The sequence below is a fragment of the Colletotrichum gloeosporioides genome (assembly GCF_011800055.1).
Source record: "Colletotrichum gloeosporioides strain Lc1 chromosome Unknown consensus_65, whole genome shotgun sequence".
Lineage (NCBI taxonomy): Eukaryota > Fungi > Ascomycota > Sordariomycetes > Glomerellales > Glomerellaceae > Colletotrichum > Colletotrichum gloeosporioides.
Genome location: NW_025544710.1, coordinates 1,045,857 through 1,069,529, shown reverse-complemented (window position 1 = coordinate 1,069,529; position 23,673 = coordinate 1,045,857). Strand labels below are relative to the sequence as shown.

The following is a 23,673-nucleotide window of genomic DNA, read 5'->3' as shown; positions in this document are numbered from 1 at the left end:
TGTTATTGTTGGACATACTGTGAGTGGCTCTGATGACGTACGAACCGGTTCAGGCCCTGACATCCTCGCCATTGCCGAGAGTAGCAATCGTGCCAATTGCAGACCCAACAAAGCCATCCTGAGTATCGTGGGGGCTTGCAGCTTCAGCGTCGGTAGATATGGCTGGTACCGTTGTGACGGCTTCGCTTCCAGCTTGTTCCATGGCAGCAAGTCGCGCAGCCCTGCCTTCCTTCTTTCGCGGTACCGGTGCTGTGGGAGGGATTAGTAGACGAATCATTGCCACAGATTTTTAATGGCAACGAGAACTTACCGCGGCCATTTTCCTGGACGTAGAAACGCCGGAGAAGACTGACAGCTTCGTCACGGCCCCATCCGCCCTCTGCTTCGAATCCACGCTCCACATTACCACCATCGCCGGGTTGGTCTGTTGCTTGGCGGTTGCCCATCAGCATGCTCTTGTTCGATGAAGAGCTAGATGGTCGGGAGATGTTGCTAGCGTTAGTGGAGACCTGGAGAGGCTTTGCTGCAGGGGCGGGATTGGACGAGCTGGTTGAGTTCTTATGGATGCTGAACACGCCACCGGTGCCGCCAAACTTGTCGTTGACAGCGCCAAAATAGACCTTCTTGATGCCAAGCTGTCGCAGAAGGCCAGCACACATGACGCAGGGTTCGACTGTAACGTACAGAACACACTCCCGGACAATGGAGCGGGCGACTTGAGTATCTCGGTGCAGCTTCTGACCGTAGGGGTACAGGTGACCGTTTCTGACGTAGTCATCGTCCATAGGGAACAAGTCCGAGTCGTCGTCTTCTTGAGTGTCAGACTTAGAACGCTGGTCGGCCTGCGAGTCGAATTGTTCATCGGCCGGCTTCTCAGACTTGCCCGTTCCGTAGGAAAGAAGGGCGGACAGTGCCATGAACTCAGCATGCCGGGTGCCGTTCCGAGTAACATTTGTTGCATTCATGCCTCTCGCCACGACGGTTCCCTTGTGGACGAGAACACAGCCAACGGGTGTCTCGTTCGTCCTCAAAGCCAAGCGGGCCTGCAAGAAAAGTCAGCCACTGCGTTACCTCATCATCACGTGGCATTCAAGAGTAATCACGACCTACCATATCCAGAGCCTGGTCCATAAAGACCTGATGGATGCGCTTTTCCCCCGTTGGAGTGTAGGGGTCACGGTTGATGGAGCCGGACGACCGAGGTCGAGAGGCTGCGTCGTCGACGGAGAGGCGGGTCAAGGCGGCAGTGGGAGCGACAACTGCAGTCGGGGGCACTTGATTCTCCTTGTCGCAGGTTATAGCAGGAGCGGTCATGGTCGTCGGAGAATGTGGGTTTCCGGCTGAGTCCCGAGTCTGGGAAACGACGGTTCGAGGTGTGACATCGGCCATTTTCGATTGTTCCAATGGTGGTGGCAAGTTTCGTTCTCTGGGGGGCAATGATCTAGACTGAGAAGACGCTGCTGGGGCGGATGGAGGTGAAGGTGAATGTGATGGTGCGGGTGAGGGTCGGAGGGGAGGAGATTTGGTGCTGGGGGAGAAGGGGGATTTGAGACGGGCGAAGACTGTCTGTAGGAATTTTCCAGTCGTTGAAAACCGCTGCATCCTCCTTTCCTGGGCCTCGGAGTCATCTGGGGTCGATTTCACTGTGGAAGGCGCCTTCGTCATATTGCCCATCGTGGCAGGCTCGTCGATGCCTGCCATTCACCAAAACTTCTGGACAGACTGGGCAGGTGCCGCAAAGATCCTAGACAGCAACAACACTACCCAGATGCGCACTTGTAGGTGCAAGAGCAGCCTCCGTGGGCCTGAGCCTAGCCCTGGAGGTCTGGGTTATCTACCTAGGCTCTGTGTGAAGCAGAAGAGCAGGCGGGCTCCAGGTTTCAGGCACCTCTTTTGTGCAAACAAGTGGTCTGCTGATGAAATCAACACTACTTGATGCAATCTTCTTTTGACTGCCCTCAAGTCCGCAGCTTGTCTAGGTCGTCTGATCCAGCGTTCCTCCTCGTCAAAGCCTTAAGGAGAGGTCGGCATCGACCTTTCAATGCAGAGATCGAGCACGGGAATACAACACCAAATACCTGGTCCGTAAGCTTCCCAGTCAAAAGATCAACAAAAACCTTCTCGATAGAAGTTTCTAGAGAAGTACGGGATAAAGGGTAGTGTCCAAGGCGACAGACTTGACCAACGGTGACTCAAATTGCCGGCGGGAGGAAAAAAAAAAGGGAAAGAAGAGAAGGGGACTGAAACAGGTGGGAAACAAGCCCAGGAGTTGAGTTTCAGTTGCATTAACTACCCGCTATGGCGAGAAACGGGCCTCAATCGAAAATTCTTCTGCCCAAGCCTACCGAAGGTGAAGTTTGTTAGTGATCGACATCGACAAACCAGCAACCCGTCAGTCACACAGTGAGATGAACTTTGCAGGAGTCCAGTGGGAACTTGCCTGATCACGTGATACGAGCTATCAAGCCGTGCACTGACCATCTGAAAATGCCTGAACTCAGCTTACTTACCTTACAGTAGATACATGTTTGCCATACTGGAGTCGACAAAGGAGGCTTGCATGAAGCGAGTAAGTGCAACAAGCGACTGCTGGTTACACCTATCATGTCACGTTATCATTTGTTACCATAGACAGAAATGAGAGCAAGACAGTATATTGTTAACCGCACAAACTAGCAGGATGTACGTGTTCCCTTTCTAACCTGCGCAAGCAGCAAGACCGTCTTGCCCGATGATTAAGCTGACATGGCAGCCCTCGCTGGGCATTCATATCTCATCAAAACAGAGGGGTATCTCAGAAACCAACGCTCCCATTAACATCAGCAAATGCTACAACTCGTCCCTTGTCCATAGAAGCCAGGAACATACATCCAAGCCACTGGTCAACGAAGTGCCTATTAGAGCACTTGCGCGAAGCCCAGAAGCCTGGACCCAACTGCCGGGTGAGCCCGGCAGTTTGCCGCGACATTCTGGCGACGGGTGTGTCGTAGTCTCGTGCTGACGCAGGAGAGTAGCCTCGCGCTGTCGCTGAAGCCTTGCGGCTTTGGCGTGGTACTGAGACGGCTCTGTTGCGGTCTCAAGCCATGGAGACTTGAGTAAGAGTAGTAGGCCTCGTACATAACGAGGCCAAAGAGGATCTGGACAAGGCCACCAGCAAGTGCTCGGGTTTCCAGTGAAGTGCCAATCTTGCCAAAAACTGCCACAACCAGTGCTGCAGACAAGAGTGCCTGTGTCATGGACAGCTGATCGACAAGAGCGCGACATGCGATTACTACGTGATCGGCGACCATCGCCTCAATCGCGCTCTGCACCCCAGTCACCTTAGTGAGCGAAGACCGGGAGCTGGGCGGCGGAGAAGTGCCACGACTAATCGCCGACGATGTGCTGGCAACCCGCGCGCCACGTGCTGGCGTGGTCGTGGTCTCGCCAACGCTCTCACCAGGAATTGCCGCCGTGGTAGTCGCGTAATAAGACTGCTCCCCGAACAGTGTCGAGAAGCGGTCCGAAGAAGCAATGGTGGATAGCGGTACTTGGCTTGGCAATGGTCGAGCCGGAGACGCGTTGAAGCTTCCGCCGTTTGCGGTTGTAAGTGATGTGTGGGAACCATTGGCTAGCGCAGCGCGGGTAGAGGAAGTCAGTGTCGTAACGTCGCTGGCGGACTGGTGTGATAGGGCTTCATCATGAGTGCCATATGTCACCAGCGGTGATTGTGCTGACCGGCTTCGGGAGGCATCTGGATGGATTGTGGAGGAGGCGCCAAGGTTCTGTTCCACTGTCAGCGTGAATGTTGAAGATAGGCGGTCGGAAGTGCGCACCAGTGAGACATTTTGAATCTCTGAAAGTGAGGGGAGTGCTCTTCCACCTGATGGTAAGATATGCCCATGGTCCACATATGCAGTTTCTGGGAGTTGCGGTGACGTCAAGGCGCTGGAATCAGCTGTGTTAACCGCAGCTCGTTGGGCCAAGTTGCCTGTCCCGGCATCGCGTGGGCTGACGGACCGGCGATCGTGGGTCAAGCTTGGGCGCAAAGAAGACGAAGCCTGACCAAAGTTGGAGGCACCAATTTCGTTGACCAAAGCAGAATCGTCATCCAAGAAGCTCGGCTCAGGAGAGTACAAGCTGAAATCGACGTAGTTGTTGGCCGGTCCTGAAGCATCCAGGTACGGCAGCGTCGGCGGACGTAGTGCGGCATTCTCAAACGAATCGGTGACAGAGACAGTTTGGAGGATGTCGCGGTTGGCTTGTAGTTGATCGAAAATGGCGGAGGGCGTCGCGGGTGAACGGCTTGAGTGTGGAGAGAGATGGCCCGCGGGGTCGAAGAAGAAGTCGTAGTCGAATGGGGTGACATTGACGGCCTCGTCGTCATACTGCACGAAGGACTCCCAGGATTCGGGAAAGTCGAAAGATGTGTCGGCAACCTCAAGAGCAGGTAAGATCGGCTCAGTAAACAAGGACGGAGATATGTTATGCTGCGATTGTCGGTCTTTGACGGGACTAGTACCTGGTGCAGTCGAGGTTCTGACTTTCTTCGCTAGCCGAGCTGGGTTGGCGGATTGCGTCTGCGCAGCTGCGGTACGCTTCTTATGGCTTGGGTCGCACCGGACCTTCTTCTTCTTGCAAGCATCACAGGCCTTGATGATGCGCATGAGGTGTGCATGATCCCGTTGCTCCTTCGTCTTGCAGCCACGAGAAGCAGAATTGGTGACATCGCGGCCATCCTTGGTCATGATCTTCATTCCTGGGAGATGAGAGAAGTCGCTGGCTTGTGACTTGGCGGCAGCAGAAGCAGCCTTCTTCGTGATCTTTGTGGGCTTCGTCTCCTGGGCTACCGAGGTAGGAGTCGACACGGATACAGTGCTTGGCGTCGAATGGGACCAGCTCCAGTCTGAAATGACAGGGGAAACGAAGTTGGAGTCGTAGCCGGAATCCTGCACGGGGCTAGACTCGGCAGACACTGTCTGTGTCACGACAGGATAATACTTGAAGGTCTCTCCTGTAAGTTGGGAGTACTCAAAGAAGTCCATCGAAACGGTGGCCCTCTTCTCTTTGATGGAGGCGGGTCCAGGAAGATAGGCATGGATGAGGTCGTCAAGTTGCTGGGTACCCAAAGCAGGGTAGAACTGCAGGGAGGCGCCAAGAAACGGTTGGCAGATTGAGAAGCCCTGGAGAGCGCCAACGGAGTTGTTGCGAGACATGGCCGCCATTTGATTGATGGCGGAAGCTACGGACGGTATGCGGCGGAACGTGGACGATATTGTGATGGACAATCAAGCCCTTGAGATAGAGGTCGGTTCTTCGTTGTAGAGCTGGCTGAATCGATTCGTCTAAGAGATTGTAAGCCTCTACGTTGATGGTTCTTATACCCCGTCCCTGCCAGCATCTAATTCAAACCATCCCAGTTCCCCGCGTGCAATGGCTTGGCACTACCTAGGTATCCGCCGGCCAGTGGGGGGAAATTGGGGGTTCCGGACCAGGCAGACATGACCGGAAAGGCTTGCGTACCTGGAACAAATTCGATGCGTTTTTGAAGAGGCTTCAGAGCGCGTTACTGTAAGATCGTTTTTTGACTGAGATAGATGAGATAGGGTATTGATGATTTCCAGTGGGAAGGGAGGTAAGCCTGAGGAAGAGGAAGGTCTCCGACTTGGGAGTAGCTTCAGCGAGTCTATCACTCGGCGTATCAAAGTCGATGAAGAGAATAACGAGAAAAGGAAGAAGTGGAAAGGCTTGGGCGGGATGGGCGGGCGGGAGTCATGGGTGGTATTTCAGGTTGAGGCAGCTGATGTGCACAGCAGCATCGTCTGGTACCTTGTATCTCCGGCAAGGCGCAGCCTGTCCGTGGTTTTGATTGAACTCGTCGGCGAGATGAAAATGGACTAGCGTCCTCGCGACACCGTTTCGTAGCACAGCCAATCATAGCCGCAAATTGGGGCCGAAGGATCCAGTAGATATTGTGTAATTGGCTGCCCAGACCCACCCCCAGCGCGCCAGACATAAGATTTTCGGCGACCGAATTGGCTCTTGTCACGTGACTGTGAGTCAACCTCGAAGCCAATGGCGGCCGCTCCTGGACGTTTGCACCAGCCATGCAGCTTTAGGCGGAGGGCGGGCTAAAATGCTGCAATGCTGACAGGCGACTTTTGGGACACCGCGTCCATGCAAGAACATCGTTCTGAGTACTTTCGATGCGCCTTTTCTGAACGTCAGCAAGATGCCGCACCCTGTACTATTACTCCTTCGTCTTTCAAAACCCCTGCTCGTAATCCTCGCCCTGGACTCTCAGCTGTCTGGTTTCCGGCTCAAATCATGGAAAGGACCGAAGGAGAACAGGATGTTGGAAGACTATGGCTTGGGATACAGCGAATGCTTAGGTGTAGTGGGCATCAACAGTCCTCCTTTGAACTGCGCGCACCTTTTAGGACAAGACAGGAGCTGCCCAAGCTGATGTAAGCTAGGTCGTTGATTCACACACCATAGGCCTATTCCACCACCGGTCTTTATGACTATGATGATTGTTGTGTTCTCCCCGAGCGCTTCTCTCGTTGTCGAGAAAAGAGTACTCGCGATTTGAAGGACCGACCCTCCCAGCTGCAACCGTGAACTTCACGAGGCAATGTCAAGAAAGATGACTCTGCCGCGCGTTGAGCCATCCCGCCAGCCGAAGGTCTAGATATGCAGGCTGCAAGGAGTAAGAACATAATAGAGATTCTCTACTGACCTCATTACTGCTATATTCTCCATAGGTTTCAATTACTTTTATTATTCCTACAAAATGTACTGTCTCATTGTTAATGTTGTCCTTCTTACCCTCGTCACTATGACTATCCTCATCGTCCTCACTGCTGAGCTAGTAGCGAAGGGACGGTCGACCGTATCGAAATCGACTAAGCCTGGCAGAGCAGTACGTTCAACAGACAAAGGTGTGTTCAGTTCCAAACCTAAGACTGCATCTGTCCGAGTTCTACGTTAGGATAGAAGGCGCCTGACCAAGCTGTTTTTGTCGAGACCCCCGCATGTTGGGGATGAAAGAACCTTTACATAAGGGCATATCTTGCTAAATAAGACGAGTGGTGATTCTGTAGGGACGCAGCCCCGCTTCTGTCGGTCCCTGGATCGAAAGGCAATGGGCCTAGTTGCCATGTGACACCGAAGTAGCAAGTAGGGATGTGGCTGAAGTTAACGGGGCTTTCACCTTGCGGTTGTGGTACCGGAACGTCACCAGGAGGATAGCCACTTTGCCAGGCGAATTTGTCGATTCCTAATATGGAGCGAAGCCTGGATGAGAGCTCGTACCTTTCTGGTTTTGCTGGATGCGGTGGCTCAAAGTGTAAGACTGAACTCAGAGGCTGAAGCCGGCCACCTCTTCCCCAGCCTACCATGGCTGCCTAAGTTGCGGACCATGACCTCGAGTACCAACTGAGAACGGCCGACAAACGGCACTTCGGGTGCGAGGTGGGAAAGTAACAATCCCTCGTTAGCTTGCACATGGCAAAGTTGCAATCTTTGGAGAGAGCAGTCAGAACAAATTAAGACGCTGACAGTGAGTTGGACTCGTATGCTTGCTGGCTGTATTGCGTTGGTGTCACTCTACCCATAAGTTTTCCGTCAAGACTGTACGCTGTCGGCGGTGTAGGCTCGGGTTGAATACCAGTCCGCGTTCAGCGCTATTTCCACTTAGCCAGGCCTTACACACCCCAACAGATCGTATGCCTCTCTGCTCCACGGTCCGCCATTCGCTTTCGAGAATCCCGGTAACTGTACGATAGACGTGTCCGCCTCTTCGGGACCGGAATTCTTGTCCGAGTCGGGCTTTGACGCAGTGACACTGGGGAGTATCAAGCTCGAGTTTGCTGGAATGAAAGATTGTGGGATGGCACCGGCGGCGTCAGATTTTGTGGCCGCCTTACGCCCTCTGGTAGCCGGGTTGGCCAGTCGAGCTCCTTTCGTTGGTTTCGGTACTTCTATTTGTAAGATGCCGACTCCTTCGTTGTTTGAGAATCCGGGTGCCTTTTCATTTTTTCGTTTGTTGACTTCTTGGCAGAAGCTCGACTCTGGCTCAGAAGATTCGTCACACGCTAGCGATCGTCTCTGGTCAAATGAACCAATTATCTCCTTGCTCTTAACGCTCCTCCGGCCAAGAGATGCCAGCCGAGGTCCAACATGAACACTCCTGGCTTCCGTATCCTGATGCGCATCACGCATAGACTGTCCCCCTTGCTCCCGAGGGTGTCGACAGACCATGCCTGCGTCAGGCAAGGTCGTCGCATCCGTGTCGCGAGATGTCTGCAGCCACTGATTGTCATTGTGGCACGTAGACGGTTGCTGTAGCCCATCAATCCCATCGCCACTCCTACTTAAGTCGATCGACATTCTATCATTGCGCCGTGTCGTCTGATCTTTTGAAGTGACTGGAAGGTCATCACCTTGTTCGATATTAGGACTGCAACTGACTCTGGGAACGAACAATGAAGTATCTTCACACGCCACCGTCATTCTGTCCGTTGTTGCATCAAGTTCCGACAATCTGTTAAAGTCGGCGGGGCTTCTTGATGTAGCTCTGTTTGACATGTTTGACACCATCAACAAGCCACGCTTCTGCCTGGACTTGATTCGTAGTTTTGCTTTGGGCTCGTCTGGGGTATCAGGTTGGACAGCAATTGTGGATACAACATCGCACTTCGTCCTCTCGCCTTCTCTGACTGCATCCTTGGTGGATCGGTGTGATGTTTTTGAATCAGTGCTGCTCTTGCCAGAGCAGAGGTCGCTGTGATGGGCCTTTTTGTTCTTGGGCTTCTGGGTTTCGCGCAGGGACGGCGCCATATCGCCTGTCGTTGTCGACGCCAAGAAAGAAACCTCGTCCATAGTGAAACAATCCGGTTTTTGAGATTGGGTGCCCTTCTCTCGTGGATACTCAGTTGATATTGGAAACTCGTCGGGGCTGCGGGGCAATTGATCAGCCCGCAGTACTGGGTTCGCTTGCGGCACTTCGCAGGGTTTCACAACTGCGATAGCTTTGATCTTGCGAATTCCGCTGGGCTGACCAGAAGCAGCCTGATGTTTTTGGAATGCCCTGGTGCTGGAGGTCTTCGAAGGCGTTTGTGCATTAATCGTGCCAGCAGGCAACGGTTCATGGGTAATGTTTGCTGCTCGGATGGGGCGAGCAGAACGACTTCCTTCATTGATGGGCGTGATCAGTGGCTGGCTGCGGATGGGTGCACTAGCCGACCACGATGATAGAGTCAACGTGGTGCCGAACAGATTCTGAGCATAGCCAGACTTGCTCGGAGGCGACACGTCCCTCTTCCTCCTCTTTGCTGGCCTCTTGTCCCCGTCCTGGGAGCTTGGAGCCTGGGCCGCCATGCGATCCTCATAGGGAGATGTGGTTGGTATCACCGCTCTTCCTTGCGGTTCACGCGGGGTGTTGAAAACATCGGCCAAGTGGCGTTGCTTGAAGTGGGCATGCGGTTGTTGCTGTGCTTGGTGTTGTTGCCGCCGCCGCCGCTGCTGCTGCTGCTGTTGTTGTTGGGGAAGCAGTGAATGACGAGTTGCAGAGAGGGGTGAGCTGGCAGCAGACAAGTGAGAATGACGCTGCTCCACGTCTCGGGCTCTCTTGTCGAGGAGTTCAGTAAGATCCTGGTCTTTGGTGCCAATGCATTCAGCGACCTGTACAATGACGGCGCCGCGTTCCAGGTTGAACTCCTCGCCCTCGCCGAATTCAAAGTCCTCGTTCCAGTGCATGTCGCCGATGAAGTTCCCCCTCTCGTCATAGACCATGATGCGTTTGTTAAAGGTGTGGAACTTGAGGCGACCATCTTGCCAACGCTTTTGCTTGCGCTTCAGATCATGGGTGAATAAGCAGATGAACTCGTGGACCGGAGCAGCGGCCGGTAGACCCGAGGGCTGGCTATGACGGTTGATAAGAGGTATCCTAGTCGCCATATCCGTGATTGGAACATGGTTGTCTCTATGGCGAATACTGAGTGTTGGGCCGTGATGAGATGTGACGGGGGCAAGAAACACAGGACGCGACGCGACACGAGACGGCAGATAGGCACGCCAGGTCAGGTGACCCAGATTGCCTACCCACCAACTTAAGTAAACCTAGTGCCTTGCCGTACCTAGGTGTGTGCCTTGCGGCTGAATGTACTCTGTAAGGTGCCAGGGTATTACACACGGCACCCAGGCGCACAGGTAAGGAACCTTAAGACGAACATGGCCGTCCCGCAAGGGCCTTCCTGTGCTCGCTGCTCCATGCAGCTCTGAGGGAGGAAGAGGAACCCTGAGATTTGCGATGCGCCAGGACGATAAACCTGGCTGACGGCAAACTTGAAGTCCCATCTTGGTCCGCTCGCAGCGCCCTGAAGGAGGTGGCTGGACTCATTTTATGAAAGTTTCTTGTCAGGGTGGAAATCCATGAAGCCTCAAACCGCCCAGGACCGTACTTGTGCCGGCTGCCGGGCAGGGCCTGCTAAGCACCCCCTCAGGGCAGAGGGTTGGGACGCTACGTTAATTTTGGTTGGCTTCCGCGCCTGACAAGGTTCCAAGGCTGGCTCACACCGCCGGGGGTTGCGTAAACATCCTTCCTCAGCTCCAAGTCTTGTTGGTTGATGCATCTCCATACCTGATACCTAGCAAAGTACGGATGTTCGTCTGTTGGACGTGAGGCACGCCGTGCCAGTGCGATTACGCTCTAGACATCTCAACCGAGCTGCTGTTCTGCTAGGTGTCCGCTTGTCCCTGTCCGCTTGTCCCTGTCCCTGTCCCTGTCCCTGTCCCTGTGGCCTGTCCTCTCCCCATGTCCCGCCCACCTTAACCTGAGTGTCACTGTCAGGTCCGGGTAGGCATCGTATCGGCAAACTCCTCAAATATTATCCAACCTCCCCTCCTTCAAACCCCTCTACCTTACTTTGTATACCGCCGCCGTCGCACCACCGCCTGTGCGCGACACCCACGCGCTTCCTCGACTACAGCTGCGCCCGTGTTGTTGTTTGCTGCTGCTCCTACCCCCCCCCCCCCCCCCCCCCCCCCCCCCCCCCCCCCCCCCCCCCCCCCCCCCCCCCCCCCCCCCCCCCCCCCCCCCCCCCCCCCCCCCCCCCCCCCCCCCCCCCCCCCCCCCCCCCCCCCCCCCCCCCCCCCCCCCCCCCCCCCCCCCCCCCCCCCCCCCCCCCCCCCCCCCCCCCCCCCCCCCCCCCCCCCCCCCCCCCCCCCCCCCCCCCCCCCCCCCCCCCCCCCCCCCCCCCCCCCCCCCCCCCCCCCCCCCCCCCCCCCCCCCCCCCCCCCCCCCCCCCCCCCCCCCCCCCCCCCCCCCCCCCCCCCCCCCCCCCCCCCCCCCCCCCCCCCCCCCCCCCCCCCCCCCCCCCCCCCCCCCCCCCCCCTGCCATACTGCAGGTGGTGCTGGCTTGAGAGACAAGCACCAAATCAAGTCATATGTTCATTCCTACGTGTGAAATACCCCGCCTCATCGCGTCTACCCTCTCGCTCCCGTCCTCCTCGCCATTCCGAGCAAAATGCAGTCCATGCATAGACAATTCGGAAAGCTCATGAACAAGAGCCCTGGTGACAATGCCAAAATCGCCGCAATTCTTCACGACTACGAAGACGCAGACAATCTGCTGGGGAAGGTACTCTTGCCACCAGGTTTTTCATCTTCGTCACACTGACACACAAACGCCAACTGCCTTATGAAAACTTCATTGCCCTCCCTTTGGCCACCCAGTCAACTAACGTCTTGTCACCTGACTACAGATCATCGAAAATACCAAGCAGCTTCGTGACTCTTGGGTAACTGTCGGAACTACTCAGTGGGCCATCGTCAAGGAATACGAAGGGTTGTACGATCCCATTGTCGGTGCCACCGAAGGTCATGGCCGACCTAGCATTGCTACCCCTCAACAGCAACTCGACCGAACTTTCAAGCTCCGTGAAGCTTACTCTGATCTCAAAGACGAGTTGATCGAAGAAGTCGCAGCCATTGACGCCCAAGTCATCCGTCCTGCTACCGAGGCCCGCGACTATCTGCAACCCATCCGGAAGACCATTAAGAAGCGTGAGAACAAGAGGCTTGACTATGAAAAGGCAGAGGACAAGGTGAAGAAGCTACAGAAGAAGACTGGAAGAACGCCCAAGGAGGATGCAGCGCTGTCCAAGGCAGAGTTCGACATGTCTTGTGCTTCGGAGGTGAGCTACCTCATGACCAACTTGCACAGACGATATCACGACCGCTAACAATACACTCTCGCAGGAGTTCAGTGTCGCAGATACCCACCTTCGCGAAGCTCTCCCGCCCATTGTCGAAGCCACTTTCACATTGATCCCCCACCTTCTGGCATCCCATGTTTGCATACAGAACAGGCTTCTTGGCTTGTACTACACAGTACTGCACAATTACTGTGAGGACCACGAGTTTCCATCTCCACCGCCTCCAATGGAGCAGGTGGTTTCGACGTGGTCCTCTGCGTTCATGCCCATTAGAAAGGAAGTAGAATCCATAAGCTGCATGGCCCACGGCAGGGCCTGGCGTCAACCCAACCCAACCTCGTCAGCTCGGAGTCCTTACTCGCGGACCCCATCAGGCATGACGTCGAGCAGCGAGGCCACCACCCCCACACCTCGAATTGTGCGAATTCCTTCATCTAATTCGGTTGGGCGGCCTGCGCCCCCTCGCGACCCGTCTCCTCAGCCGAGTCCCCAGCCAAGGAGCACAAGTGCATCCCGCGTTCAGCTCGGCTTGCCAACTGACTTCACAACGGCCACAGCACTTGGAAGCCCTCAAGGTGCCTCTCGAGTATCACCGGCATATACGACTTCCAAATCAGAACACTTTGGTCACCAGTCAGGGATTTCGGCAGGCAATGGTAGCATCGTTGCAGGCAAGAAGAAACCACCGCCACCGCCGCCGGCTAAGCGTGTTCAGGTGCCCGATGAGTTCGTAGTGGCACAGTATGATTTTGCCGGTGGCCAGGGCGACTTGAGTTTTAGGGAAGGGGATAGGATAAAAATTGTCAAGAAGACGCAGACCGACCAAGATTGGTGGATTGGGGAACTTGGGGGGATTAAGGGCAGCTTTCCTGCCAACTACTGCAAGACGGCTTGAGGGACTGTGTCTTATGCTTCATTTCAAAACGTGCCTACATGGTAGTTAAACGAAAATGCTAATAGCCATGTTTCCGTCGATATCTTGTTGAGCAAGAGAACTTGCGGCTGCCGAGGTTGCGCGATGCATGTCATCTGGACAGGTCGTGCCCACTGGGTCTATCTGAAATGGTCCTGGATGGCATCTAATGAACAATGTTACAACCGCTCAACTGGCTTTCTTATTTCAAGGGCAGACTTCCCTATCACATTGGCACCTAGCTTTATATTTAGAGACCGCCTGTTTTTTCCTGTGCTAGAGCGACTACTTTCCTTGTGGGTATATAATGCCTTACACCGCTCTATTGTCGTCGCCGTTTTGTGACTAATATTATCGTTGTTATCGTCGCCGTCATCCCTGATGCGAGTATATTGGTACGGAGGTAACATTGTCGCCCAGGCACAGGAAAATTAGGGGGTCCTTCATGTTTAACCAAATTGGCCCCGCGACTAAAGAAAGGCATGAAGTGGTAGAGGAGCAGGCGCGAAGAATTCAACTCACGGGTGACTAGTGGCAAGTTAAGAACCACGCACCTCAGTGGTGGATGTTGTGTTGTATCAGTGTCTAAATACAACGCCCGTCTATGTCTTCTGTACAAGATAACTACCCACCAACTCCTGATAGGAATGTGCGCAAGGGCACACTGCCCAAATATGAAACGAATGAGGCAATGTAGGCCACACCCGCGATAAAGACCGACTTGGTCTGATGCAAGCCCAGCTATGCCTAGCAATCATGAGGGTATCATAAACCGTAAAACGATCGTGTCCGGCCACGCTATTCGCCTTGGACTTTTCCACCTTTTTTTGCGATGCCATATGCTCTGCCGGTCCGACGTGGACTTTCTGCCTTCCGATCGGCTGTTCGCCGCCTAAAAAGCCTGAGGACCTGTCTCGACTGCCGGAGATGTCGCCCCTTCCCTACGAATACGCTCCTCTTCTGCCCGCAAAACACGGGCAATTTCATCATTGCGGCCCCCATCCAGATAACCAACATCCTCGCCTTCGAGGTTCATGGGCGTGACGGGGCCAGGACTTCCAAGGGGCAAGAGTCTTGGAGAAATTGGTTTGTGGGAGCCGGACGTTCCGATGTGGTGCAGGCTTGTCAAGGGTACCCCATTCAAATTCACAGTGGAACTAGAGGTTACAGTGCTCTGGCTAGCCGCGCCGCCCAATACTTCGCTCGCAGCCAACCTCGCTTGCGCGATCATGTCTCGTTGGTATTGCTGAAGCTTGCGGCGGACCTCAGAATCTTGTCTCGAGGACCTAAAACCCTCACGAGTCGGGATGTGGCCTCCAGACCTCGTGGATGATGCCCGAGTATGAGGCGCAGATGGGCCTATTCTCGTCGGATCCTGGCTTCCCCGGCTCTCATAGTTAGATGGATAATACTTGCCCATTGGCAGTGGAGTGTCGTGTATGCCGCTGGGTAGATACGAGGCGACGGGAGTGTTGGATCGTGACGGATCGGATTCAAGAGCCATCGAGGGCGACAGGTGGGTTGATGGCGCCATGAGTATGGGTAAAGGTGTGCCGTGAGGCTCGACGTGTGAGGAGGAATCGCGTGTCAGGCAGACAGAGTGGTGTCGGAGCGGACCGCCGTCGGCATGAAAGGGGTGAGTACGATGGATTCGGGCTTTCGGATCTTCGTGTAGCGGAAAGTAGCCACTGCAAACAAGCAATCAGTTGTTTTGGTCCTCATTCTCACCAGTTCAATGGCCGGTTTTCAGAATGGGAGCGACAAGGTGGAGTGTACACATACCCAGGAACGTCTCCGCGGGCAGACAACGGTTCAGGCGGTGTGTGCGTAGGTGCGGAATTGATCTTCCGAAGGGAATGCGGCAGCTCAATAGTAATTGGGCGACTGCTGTTATATCTTATGGCTTGAAGGGATGTGAGGTCAAGTTGGGAAGGCGCGGATGTTTCGCCTATGAAGTAATCGGCGAGTTAGTCCTCGGCGGGGCAGGAAAACGTGGGATAGGCAAGTGGGCTATGTTGGGTCGAATGGGGGCGAAAGGGGACGAGGTATTTTTTTTTAAATAAAATTGGAAGAGAAAAAAGGAAAGCATAATTCTGCGTGAAGGGCAAAAAAAAACATGACGCAACGTTGAAGGGTCCCCAAAAGCCATGCGAGACAGACGAGAAGGATGTAGAAAAGCGCTTAGGCCCGGGAATGACCCGTCCATAGCGCAGAATGACCGCGAATGATGACGATGGGTGCAGGGTCCAGCCATGGAATTTGCATGGCCAAAAATATGTACCGCAGTATGTGTGAAAGCTGCACTTGGCACAGCCCAGAGCCTATGAGGGGGCCTGTGAGGGGTCGCATGCCGAACAACGCAGCCAACCCAGCGCAGCACCCTCAGCCCTCAGTCATTGGCCTCTGCACGCAATGCCATTGTACACCAGGCGGCGGTGCCCTGAAGTAAATGAAGCGCTCTTGTTAGAAGGCCTAGTTGTCGATGCCCCCAAGGAGCTCGCACTCTGCGATACCCCGGACGCTCAGGTTGATCGTACCTTGACAAAGGCACGAGAAGCGATTTTTCCAAAAGGCCCACGCGGCAAGTAACGCAACGAGCGGGTATCGGCCAGCTGGATCGGTCTGACGGGACGGCGTCCATCAAGTAAGCGCTACCACCCTGAGGTGCTCTGCCGTGTCCACCGTGCCACAGTATCACGTTGCTCGGACAGATCAATAAGTAGGCAAGGTAGATGGTCACCAGTCGCAATCCGCCAACCACTGACAACTGCCTGACTGATGTTCGGAGTCAACCCCGCGTTGGACCGCGCCAGCTCCCAAGATACCGTGCAACACTTGCAGGACGGAAAAAGGAGGCACAACGGTATGGGGTAGTGCGAGCTAGTGAAGAGGCTTTGAAGGATGGAATTAATGGCAAAGGGTTATGTATCTGAGGTGGCGACAAACTTGAGCGCGCGCTCAAGGTAAGGTGAGGTACCCTGCACTGCGATCCCCAATGCCCTCCGAGGGCCTGCGCCCCGGCCGCCGGACCCGTGCACAAGCTGACTCGGTGGCGTCCCGTCGAGGAGGGACTGCCACCCCCCGCGCGGGTGGTTTGCAATGACAAACGGCCAGCCCCGCCAGTCGGTGCATCGGCCCCGAAATAGGTCGATTGGGATTAGAAACAGAATGAACATGATACAGGCTAGAAGATGGCATATGGGAGCGTTGTGACCAAGGAGAGGCGGGGCTGCGAAGACGAGGGGAATGGTGTGCCAGGGAAGTCGAACAAAGATGGATCAAGAATTCGAGCCCAAGAATAGCAAATAAATGGTGGAAATCAAGGGGGAGAATATAGACGAAACAAAACGGTGTGACTTGCCTCTCGGGGAGCATAATTCTGGCGCCGTCGTCAACTTGAGACTATCAAATCCCGTCTTCTCTTGCGCCGGCGTGTTGAGTCCAGACATCAGCAGGTCGCAGTGGTCGTCAGATCGAGAGCTGGCAGAGGCCACCGACACGTCTGAAGAATTGGACAAGGTCCGTCCAGGCATTGCTGGCCGTCTCGTCCGTGAGAAATAGGCTGGTGGCTTGAATGAACGACCCAGGCTCGCCATTGTTGATGCTTGCCCCCGTCCGTCCTGCTCCTCCCTCTCGAAACCTGATCGTAGACCTTCTTCCAACGGCTTGCTCATGCCCCTCGGGAAAGGTACGAAGGCGCAACGTAACGTTCCTGTCGGACTGCCAGATTCGATCGCGGTCGAAAAGATGCCTTTGACAATTGGTTTGGCAAATGGGGCCGACACGTCGCCGTTATCGAGGATACTGTGCTCTTATCACGATGTCCTAGGAGAAATTTGAGTGAGGCCAGGAAGGAGTGTAAAATATGGGCAGGCGAGGTAGGGAGGTAATGTAAATGGCTTATGGGGATGTTGGCGGCGTCGACTGGGGCGTTGCGGCAAATGGGTCCCAGTCGTCCTGTCGCCCTGTCTCCTGTCGTCCGGTGGTCCTTCTGGCGGTCGATCGTGCGTGCGTGGAGAAGTTGGAATTAATGCCAAGTCGCCTGTAGCGCAAGCGCTTTGGTCTGGTCTGGTCTGGTCTGGTCTAGGAGTCGGGGCCGAGATGCCGGGAGGATGGATATTGATTTTTCGCCTCGAAAGATGCGTAGAATGGAATTTGAAGAGCAAGGACGTGGTAGTGATGCCTTCCAATGTCATTTGCACCGTTCCTGGCCTCTTTTCACTTTGGACCAGAACTAGAGAATCAAGACTTGAGAAATGGCACTGAATGCTGGCTCTATCGACTCCGTTCTTACAACAGCCTCTGCAGCTTTCTTCTTTTCCTCCCTGAAGTCGATACCTGCCTAAACAAACAGTAGAGTGGCGGCACAGAACCTTGCTAGATAGGTTGCCTCCATAATTAGGTACTTTCCTTGGTATCTACCTCCCACCCTCCCTATCACAGGGTACTTACCTATGCGGCGGTGTGGGTGGTGATCCGATACATAGTACATCAAAGTCATGAAAAAGAAGGGGTCCACCTCAGGGTCCTCGTCGGTGGCTTGCTTCACTGACTACTTGCTGCATTGGGGAGAACAAGGTGCCCGATTTGCAAAGAAGAGAAGCTAGGTACTTACTTCTTGATTGGGCTGCGACATTGTCGTCCAAGATGATTGGGTACCTATCTGTGAGAAGGAGCCTCGCGAAGTATCGGTGAAGCTGGCTTGGCTAACATTTGATCGCACTCGGCGTCACCTCGTCCGTTCACAGCAGCGCACACTCGCATCAGCGTCGGATATCACAGCACAGGCTTGATTGATTTCGAAAGTGGTTTTTCTTGCGCCTGAACCTGCAAATCCTTTGCCCACGTTTCTCATCCATTTCATCCCGGGTGTCTCGTCTGGAAATACCACTGTCGATCTCTGGCGTTGATCGTCACTGACCGTGCAAGCGGCCAAGCCTGCCTGAGTACGGGCAGTAACCAACCCATCCTGGATCTGTATAGGCAGTACTACCGTAGCCACTTGTTAGATTCGCAAACCGACCCCCCTGTCTACGGGAGACGGATTGGTCAAATAATTACTAACAGAACTACTTCCCCACAGCTGACCTATCAAAGCCTTGTATACAGGGGTTGAGCGGTTTGCGAATCTAACAAGTGGCTACGGTATCGTAGCGCCATGATTGGAGGCTTGCACTCTACCTAGCCACAGGAGGCTCTATCCCTTCCAGGTTGTGTGAGGTACCTACCCCGCACATCACCTCCCATATCAATCATACCTTAGTGTAGAATACTTAAAGTCATCTCATCCTTTGAGAGATGAAACATCTGCAGTCCCCCAAGGCCACCAGAACTGCATCCATCCCCCCGGTCGTTAATGGTAGCCGCCGTCGCCGCCGGAGCCGCGAATTCTGCTGCTTTGCGCAGGGTACTGCAAGTGAGAGGGCCCCTAACCACCAAATACTCGTGGCTGGCCATGAGAGGGTTTGCATCGCGGGACCGGAGTTCTTATTACCGGCCACACTACAGCACAGTGACAGTTTTTTCTCCTTCACCCACGAGGCGCACCTTAATCTCTGTGTCTTCCGAGGTACTCTGTCACACTCTCTGACTGCTTTTCTCCGCCCAAGCCGGCGGACGTTCATGCTCCAATTAACTGCATGGCTAGAGGATAGATAGCAACACCACGACTGAAGTGTACCGAGGGGGTTGTTGAGCGGAACGGTGCGGGTCCAGGGAGTACACTACCTAAGGTCAGTGAGATAGGTAAGACACCTTACCTTGCAACGAAGGAAGGACCCTTTATCCGTACCATCGCATCACTAGGTAGAGTATGCTGCTTAGCTCCTTCGCAAATTGTGGCGAACCAACCCACTCGTACATCCAAGCTTCGGTGCGTATTGGAGGCCGGAACAAAATGCGGAGCGCTGATCTCTTGGCCGATCGCTACCAAGTTCAACAGGTTGGGTAAGAGCCGGAATCCCTCTTGCTTGGTCTCCTCAACCCAGCGGGAAGGCTTGAGGGGTTGAGGGGGCGGGCGTATTACGGATAGGTACTTTGGTTTTGTTACCCAGTTTTTTAGTGTTCTAGAAAGGGATTTTTTTATTTATTTTTTATTTTTATTTTTTACTAATAAGCTTCAAGGCATCAACAGATACTACGGATAGGTACAACGTCCATCTCCCTCAAGGCTGCTAATGCAGCAAGCGGCTGTTGTGATTCGAAGTTCGTATCCTAGGCACGGTACCTCAGCCACGAAGTCAGTATCACTACTCTGTACTGTGCTGCTGGTTTTTGTCGGCCAAGTCAAGCAGCAAGGAACCTGGCTGCGACTTTTACTAGCACAGCAAAGCCTCTGCTGACTTGAAACATGCACATGGTGACTTCGGACTGCGAGGCTTGTCTGCCAGGTTCCGGGCATTTTGGGGTCCATGCGTGGCGCTCACGTCTAGCTCTTCTACTTTCCTGTGCCTACATATGGAGAGTGCCGTGCTGTACTCGTCGATTGTAGACATTGACGATAGCTTCGATTGCAGTTTCCTGAATCGCGCCGTGCTTGCTAATGTTGACCACAGGGCGTCAACGAGCGTCGTGTGCTAAGTATCCGTACGCTCAAATGTTGACCAGGGCTTTGAGGCCATTACGTCACTTGTCTGGCATGGGGTTGCCCTGCTCGAAACGGAGTTGTGGGGCTTCTATGCACTTGAGAGGAGAGGACGGGGATAACGACCAGCGACTAGGTTGGCAGCCACGCAGCCCCCGATAGAAAGTTGGTGGGCATGAATTTATCCCTCACTGCGTCGTGCTAGGGGACGTTCCCTGGAGAGCCAGGAGGAACATCTCCGGGCGGGCATGACGTACCTGCTCTGGACCAGATGAGTGTTAATAAGTTAGCCTTTCGATATCGAACGAGTCTCGTTGCCGACGATGAGACGCAATAAGCATGCGACCTCGCACTGGCATCAGTGCGATTCCTCGATGTACTGCACATGCAGCAGTGTTCGTTGTCATGCCCGATCCTCGTCCATGGCTCCGGGGTCCTATGGAGCCCTCTGGAGCTGCGCCGTGAACATTCGGCGACTGGCCCGGTACATATCGCTACCAGTCCGTTTTTGCGAATCTTCAGATCGTCCTCTGCGTTTCCGCGCCTGCACTACGAACACATCCCTGAGATGCAACCTGGGGTGTAGTTGTGACTACCGACAAGTGACTTCGTCCACATGTACATGCCTGAGTGTTTCTGTCACAAGTATCGAGCACGTTCGCTGGAGCTTTTACTCCTTACTAGAAGTTGATAGAAACCCGTTCGCCATCAATATGGCGACGCCCGGATTGGTTATTTATTTAAGCCTGCTAAGCCTCGTTGAGGTTCTGGTATCGTATCTGCGATTAAAACAACTCCAAACGCCAGCATTTGCTGCTAATATTTTAATTGGGAAAGGCTGGTGGAGGCAACACCGAAAGAAACATCGGCGCGTCCGTCCGTCCGAGTACAGACTTTCACAAGATGCGCCAGTTCGAAATGCTCACGCTGGAGGAGGTTTCCCTGCGCGGCCTCTAGACTTTGCCACGGCCAGTGAAGCGCGTACGACGTTCCCGATGACTCCACCAGTAGGCAGCGGAAGCGAGGGTACTGATGAGCCAGAGCAGTGCGTTGGCCAAGTCGACCCAAACTGCATTCTTCATCCGCTGAATATCTTTATCGCCCTCGGCATTTTCCTTGATGTACATCTGTCGATCGAGGTAAGTATACACGAAACAACAGCAAACGGAGGCAATGTCTGGTAATTCAGCTAGTCAGGCAACGTACATTACCAAAGAGTCCAAAGAGAGCAATCCAAAGGACGAAAAGAATGAAGTCCCAGACGAAGGTGGCGGCAAATCGTAGGATGAAGGGGACGCAGTAAAGAAGGGCCGTCACGGCGGAGAGGGCACCGACCACTTCAGCGAAAACCTATCGGGCGTATGTGAGCATTCATCCATTCATCCCCCAAGGATGCTAGGAAATTCGTACCCATTTAGAGTCGACATATACCCCCTCGTTTCTGGCGCGCTGCAGATCGACGGCGTACAGACCACAGACGGTGATGGCCAGGACGAATTGGAAGAAGTGCAGGACGGTGAAGGCGAGATAGCTCGCGGCCATGCCAAAAAGGCCCATTTTGGATGCTGGTGGAGGATTCGGGGCGGGTCGCCGGTTACGGAACGGGGTTTCGAGCTTCGACGAATGCTTGACGGAGGTTCGACGGAGGCGGCGCTAAAGCGTATGATTCCTGGCGATTTAACGGTGGCTGGGGATGACGATGAAGGAGAAGAACTGCGGAATTGGACAAACGGGGCTGGCTGGGTTAGGGAGGGCTTTTAGGGCAATGCAGAGGGTGTCTCGTCTTGCGCGCGCTAAGGGAAGGTCGCGAACGGGTCATGACCTCCCCAAGGCGATGCCAGGTTACCTCATGTGGTGAGTTATCGTGCCATTCAACGCTAGCCAACACCAGACAGGTTGATCGGCATCTTGATGTCGTCCTTGCTTTGACGCCCTGAGTGCCGGTGCCCAGTGCCCTGGCATTTCAGAGGTCTCAAGCCTACTAGGCCTGGGTTGGTTGGTGACTTCAAGGTAAGGTAAGCAATTTTGGATGGCGCCTCTCAAATGGTCCCCTATGACGCACTTGGAGTACCCCTTGTGCATTGCGAGCCAATGGAAGACGCAAGAGCAGCACTCGCAGATGACAGGGGGACTATCATCTGCTGGCCCAAGCTCAAGCTTCCAGGTTACGCTGGATGGCACATGGACAGATGGCAGAAGCTCATCCGGCTCAGTCAGTTCAAAGTCTCTCTACCTTACCTAACTCAGGAACCGACTTGAGTGATTCGCTCTCTTGCCACCTAGGACAACACCGTGAGCCGGGCAAGTAACACGTAGACCTGGTCACGATGCAGAGTACCTGGGAAAGCACTCCTTGTGGCAGTAAATCATTGGACGCAGTATTATCCGCCCCTCGTCAAGCCATGGAGATGCAGTCGAGCCTCCAGTAACGACACAACAGCCGCCCGGTATTCAAGATTCGTAGGCAGGGTCAGATCCCAGGGTCCTGCCCAACTTGGGAAGCTCTGTCGAAGAAGATACGAACAGGCTTTGGATGCCCGCGCCTGACACCCCCCNNNCCCCCCCAGCGCTGGGGGATCCGACGCACCCACACCCACACACTGGACCTCGGGACAGATGGATTTGACCGCTGAGCGCTCCAACGCTCGGCCCGGTCCGGAGCCTCTTTCCGTCGTCCATGTCATCTCTCCAGCTCAGCGGTGCTGCCATCGCTATGTTGACACTCCTGTCACATTCGTGGATTTGTATCACATCGACGAACTGTCATCCGCCTAGCAGATATCTTGCCTGTGTCGCACAATGTCCGACGGGGCTACATCCGATTCCCACGCGGTTGAGTTGCCCAAGCCGCCATTTATACCCGTTCCTGGTCTCCCAAACTTTCGCGATGCTGGCGGCTACCCGATTGACTCTCAGCCGGGCCGCATCCTGAGATCGGGCATTGTCTTTCGCTCCGCAGAGCCTTCACGCCTAACGGACCGAGGCGTCGCCCTTCTCCAGGACATCGGTATCACCCACGTTTATGACTTGCGCTCCGCCGTCGAGCTCAAGCGCCTCGCGCAAGCAGGCACCAATTGCGACGTCCGCGAATGGCCGGGTGCCACCCGTGTTTTCGTCCCCGTTTTCCAGGACCAGGACTACGGCCCCGAGGCTATCGCCCTCCGCTACCAGAACTATTCCAGTAACGGCACCGAGGTGAGTGAAGAGCCCCAAGTCTACGTCTGGAAGGACGTCGGACCCACTACCCGCTCGACCTCTTCCCTGGCCATCTTCACCTCGTCGAAGTTGATAATCTGAAACGTGGCCACAGGGCTTCACCAAAGCCTACGCCGACATTCTGCGCGCCGCTTCAGGGCCGGATCATCCTCAAGACCCCTTTCGGACTATCCTGTCTCACCTCGCCACCCCGGAGATTCCGACGCCGTTGCTTATCCATTGCACAGCTGGGAAGGATAGGACGGGCGTCATCTGCGCACTCATTCTCAGCCTCTGCGGCGTCTCAGACGATGTCGTGGCCCACGAGTACAGCCTGACCGACATTGGATTGCAGGACCGTAAAGAAGAACTCGTTAACCACCTGCTGGCCACCGAGGCCATGAAGGGCAATCCGGAAGGCGCCCGCCGCATGATCGGGTCCCGGTATGCGATAGATCATTTATTACCCCAGCTATGCCAAACCGCCACTGATGCTTCTGAAAACCCTCAGCAAGGAAAACATGCTTTCCACTCTCGAACTGATACGCCATGAGTACGGGTCGGTCGAGTCATTTGTGCAGACGAGATGTCGCCTCTCCCCAAAGGCTATAGAGCAGATTCGCAAGAACCTCATCGTGGATGTTGCAGATGGTCACCGTGTTGTAGACTGGGTTTCGCACACCAAGTACATGCTTTGATGAAAATTCTTTTTGGGGCTCTAAAACTCCTTCGAGGAGCTGCCCGTTCGCTGAATCAACGTCATACAGTTACATGTATACATACA

At 54.7% G+C, this 23,673-nt stretch overlaps 7 protein-coding genes across 7 annotated transcripts; 2 read left to right on the top strand and 5 right to left on the bottom strand.

Moving 5' to 3' along the window:
* Nucleotides 1–49: 49 nt before the first annotated feature.
* On the bottom strand, nucleotides 50–1,674 carry GCG54_00012573 (tRNA-specific adenosine deaminase subunit tad2; the record flags this gene model as incomplete). Its single annotated transcript, XM_045412449.1, has 3 exons — nucleotides 50–249; nucleotides 311–1,043; nucleotides 1,111–1,674. The coding sequence occupies 3 exons, from the start codon at nucleotides 1,672–1,674 to the stop codon at nucleotides 50–52; spliced, it is 1,497 nt and encodes a 498-aa protein (XP_045261484.1).
* A 1,223-nt stretch (nucleotides 1,675–2,897) lies between these two features.
* On the bottom strand, nucleotides 2,898–5,204 carry GCG54_00012572 (uncharacterized protein; the record flags this gene model as incomplete). Its single annotated transcript, XM_045412448.1, has 1 exon — nucleotides 2,898–5,204. The coding sequence occupies one exon, from the start codon at nucleotides 5,202–5,204 to the stop codon at nucleotides 2,898–2,900; it is 2,307 nt and encodes a 768-aa protein (XP_045261483.1).
* A 3,323-nt stretch (nucleotides 5,205–8,527) lies between these two features.
* GCG54_00012571 (uncharacterized protein) lies at nucleotides 8,528–9,939 on the bottom strand (the record flags this gene model as incomplete). The annotated part of the gene is made up of 2 exons (XM_045412447.1): nucleotides 8,528–8,599; nucleotides 8,668–9,939. The coding sequence occupies 2 exons, from the start codon at nucleotides 9,937–9,939 to the stop codon at nucleotides 8,528–8,530; spliced, it is 1,344 nt and encodes a 447-aa protein (XP_045261482.1).
* Nucleotides 9,940–11,507: 1,568 nt separating this feature from the next.
* Nucleotides 11,508–13,093, top strand: GCG54_00012570 (Protein YSC84; the record flags this gene model as incomplete). The annotated part of the gene is made up of 3 exons (XM_045412446.1): nucleotides 11,508–11,621; nucleotides 11,746–12,177; nucleotides 12,242–13,093. 3 exons carry the CDS (start codon nucleotides 11,508–11,510, stop codon nucleotides 13,091–13,093), a joined length of 1,398 nt encoding a protein of 465 aa, XP_045261481.1.
* Nucleotides 13,094–14,003: 910 nt separating this feature from the next.
* On the bottom strand, nucleotides 14,004–16,707 carry GCG54_00012569 (uncharacterized protein; the record flags this gene model as incomplete). The annotated part of the gene is made up of 3 exons (XM_045412445.1): nucleotides 14,004–14,799; nucleotides 14,894–14,998; nucleotides 16,469–16,707. 3 exons carry the CDS (start codon nucleotides 16,705–16,707, stop codon nucleotides 14,004–14,006), a joined length of 1,140 nt encoding a protein of 379 aa, XP_045261480.1.
* A 3,940-nt stretch (nucleotides 16,708–20,647) lies between these two features.
* On the bottom strand, nucleotides 20,648–21,251 carry GCG54_00012568 (uncharacterized protein; the record flags this gene model as incomplete). The annotated part of the gene is made up of 3 exons (XM_045412444.1): nucleotides 20,648–20,821; nucleotides 20,901–21,044; nucleotides 21,105–21,251. 3 exons carry the CDS (start codon nucleotides 21,249–21,251, stop codon nucleotides 20,648–20,650), a joined length of 465 nt encoding a protein of 154 aa, XP_045261479.1.
* Nucleotides 21,252–22,493: 1,242 nt separating this feature from the next.
* GCG54_00012567 (Tyrosine-protein phosphatase) lies at nucleotides 22,494–23,587 on the top strand (the record flags this gene model as incomplete). The annotated part of the gene is made up of 3 exons (XM_045412443.1): nucleotides 22,494–22,889; nucleotides 23,005–23,333; nucleotides 23,362–23,587. The coding sequence occupies 3 exons, from the start codon at nucleotides 22,494–22,496 to the stop codon at nucleotides 23,585–23,587; spliced, it is 951 nt and encodes a 316-aa protein (XP_045261478.1).
* Between the last annotated feature and the right edge of the window lie 86 nt (nucleotides 23,588–23,673).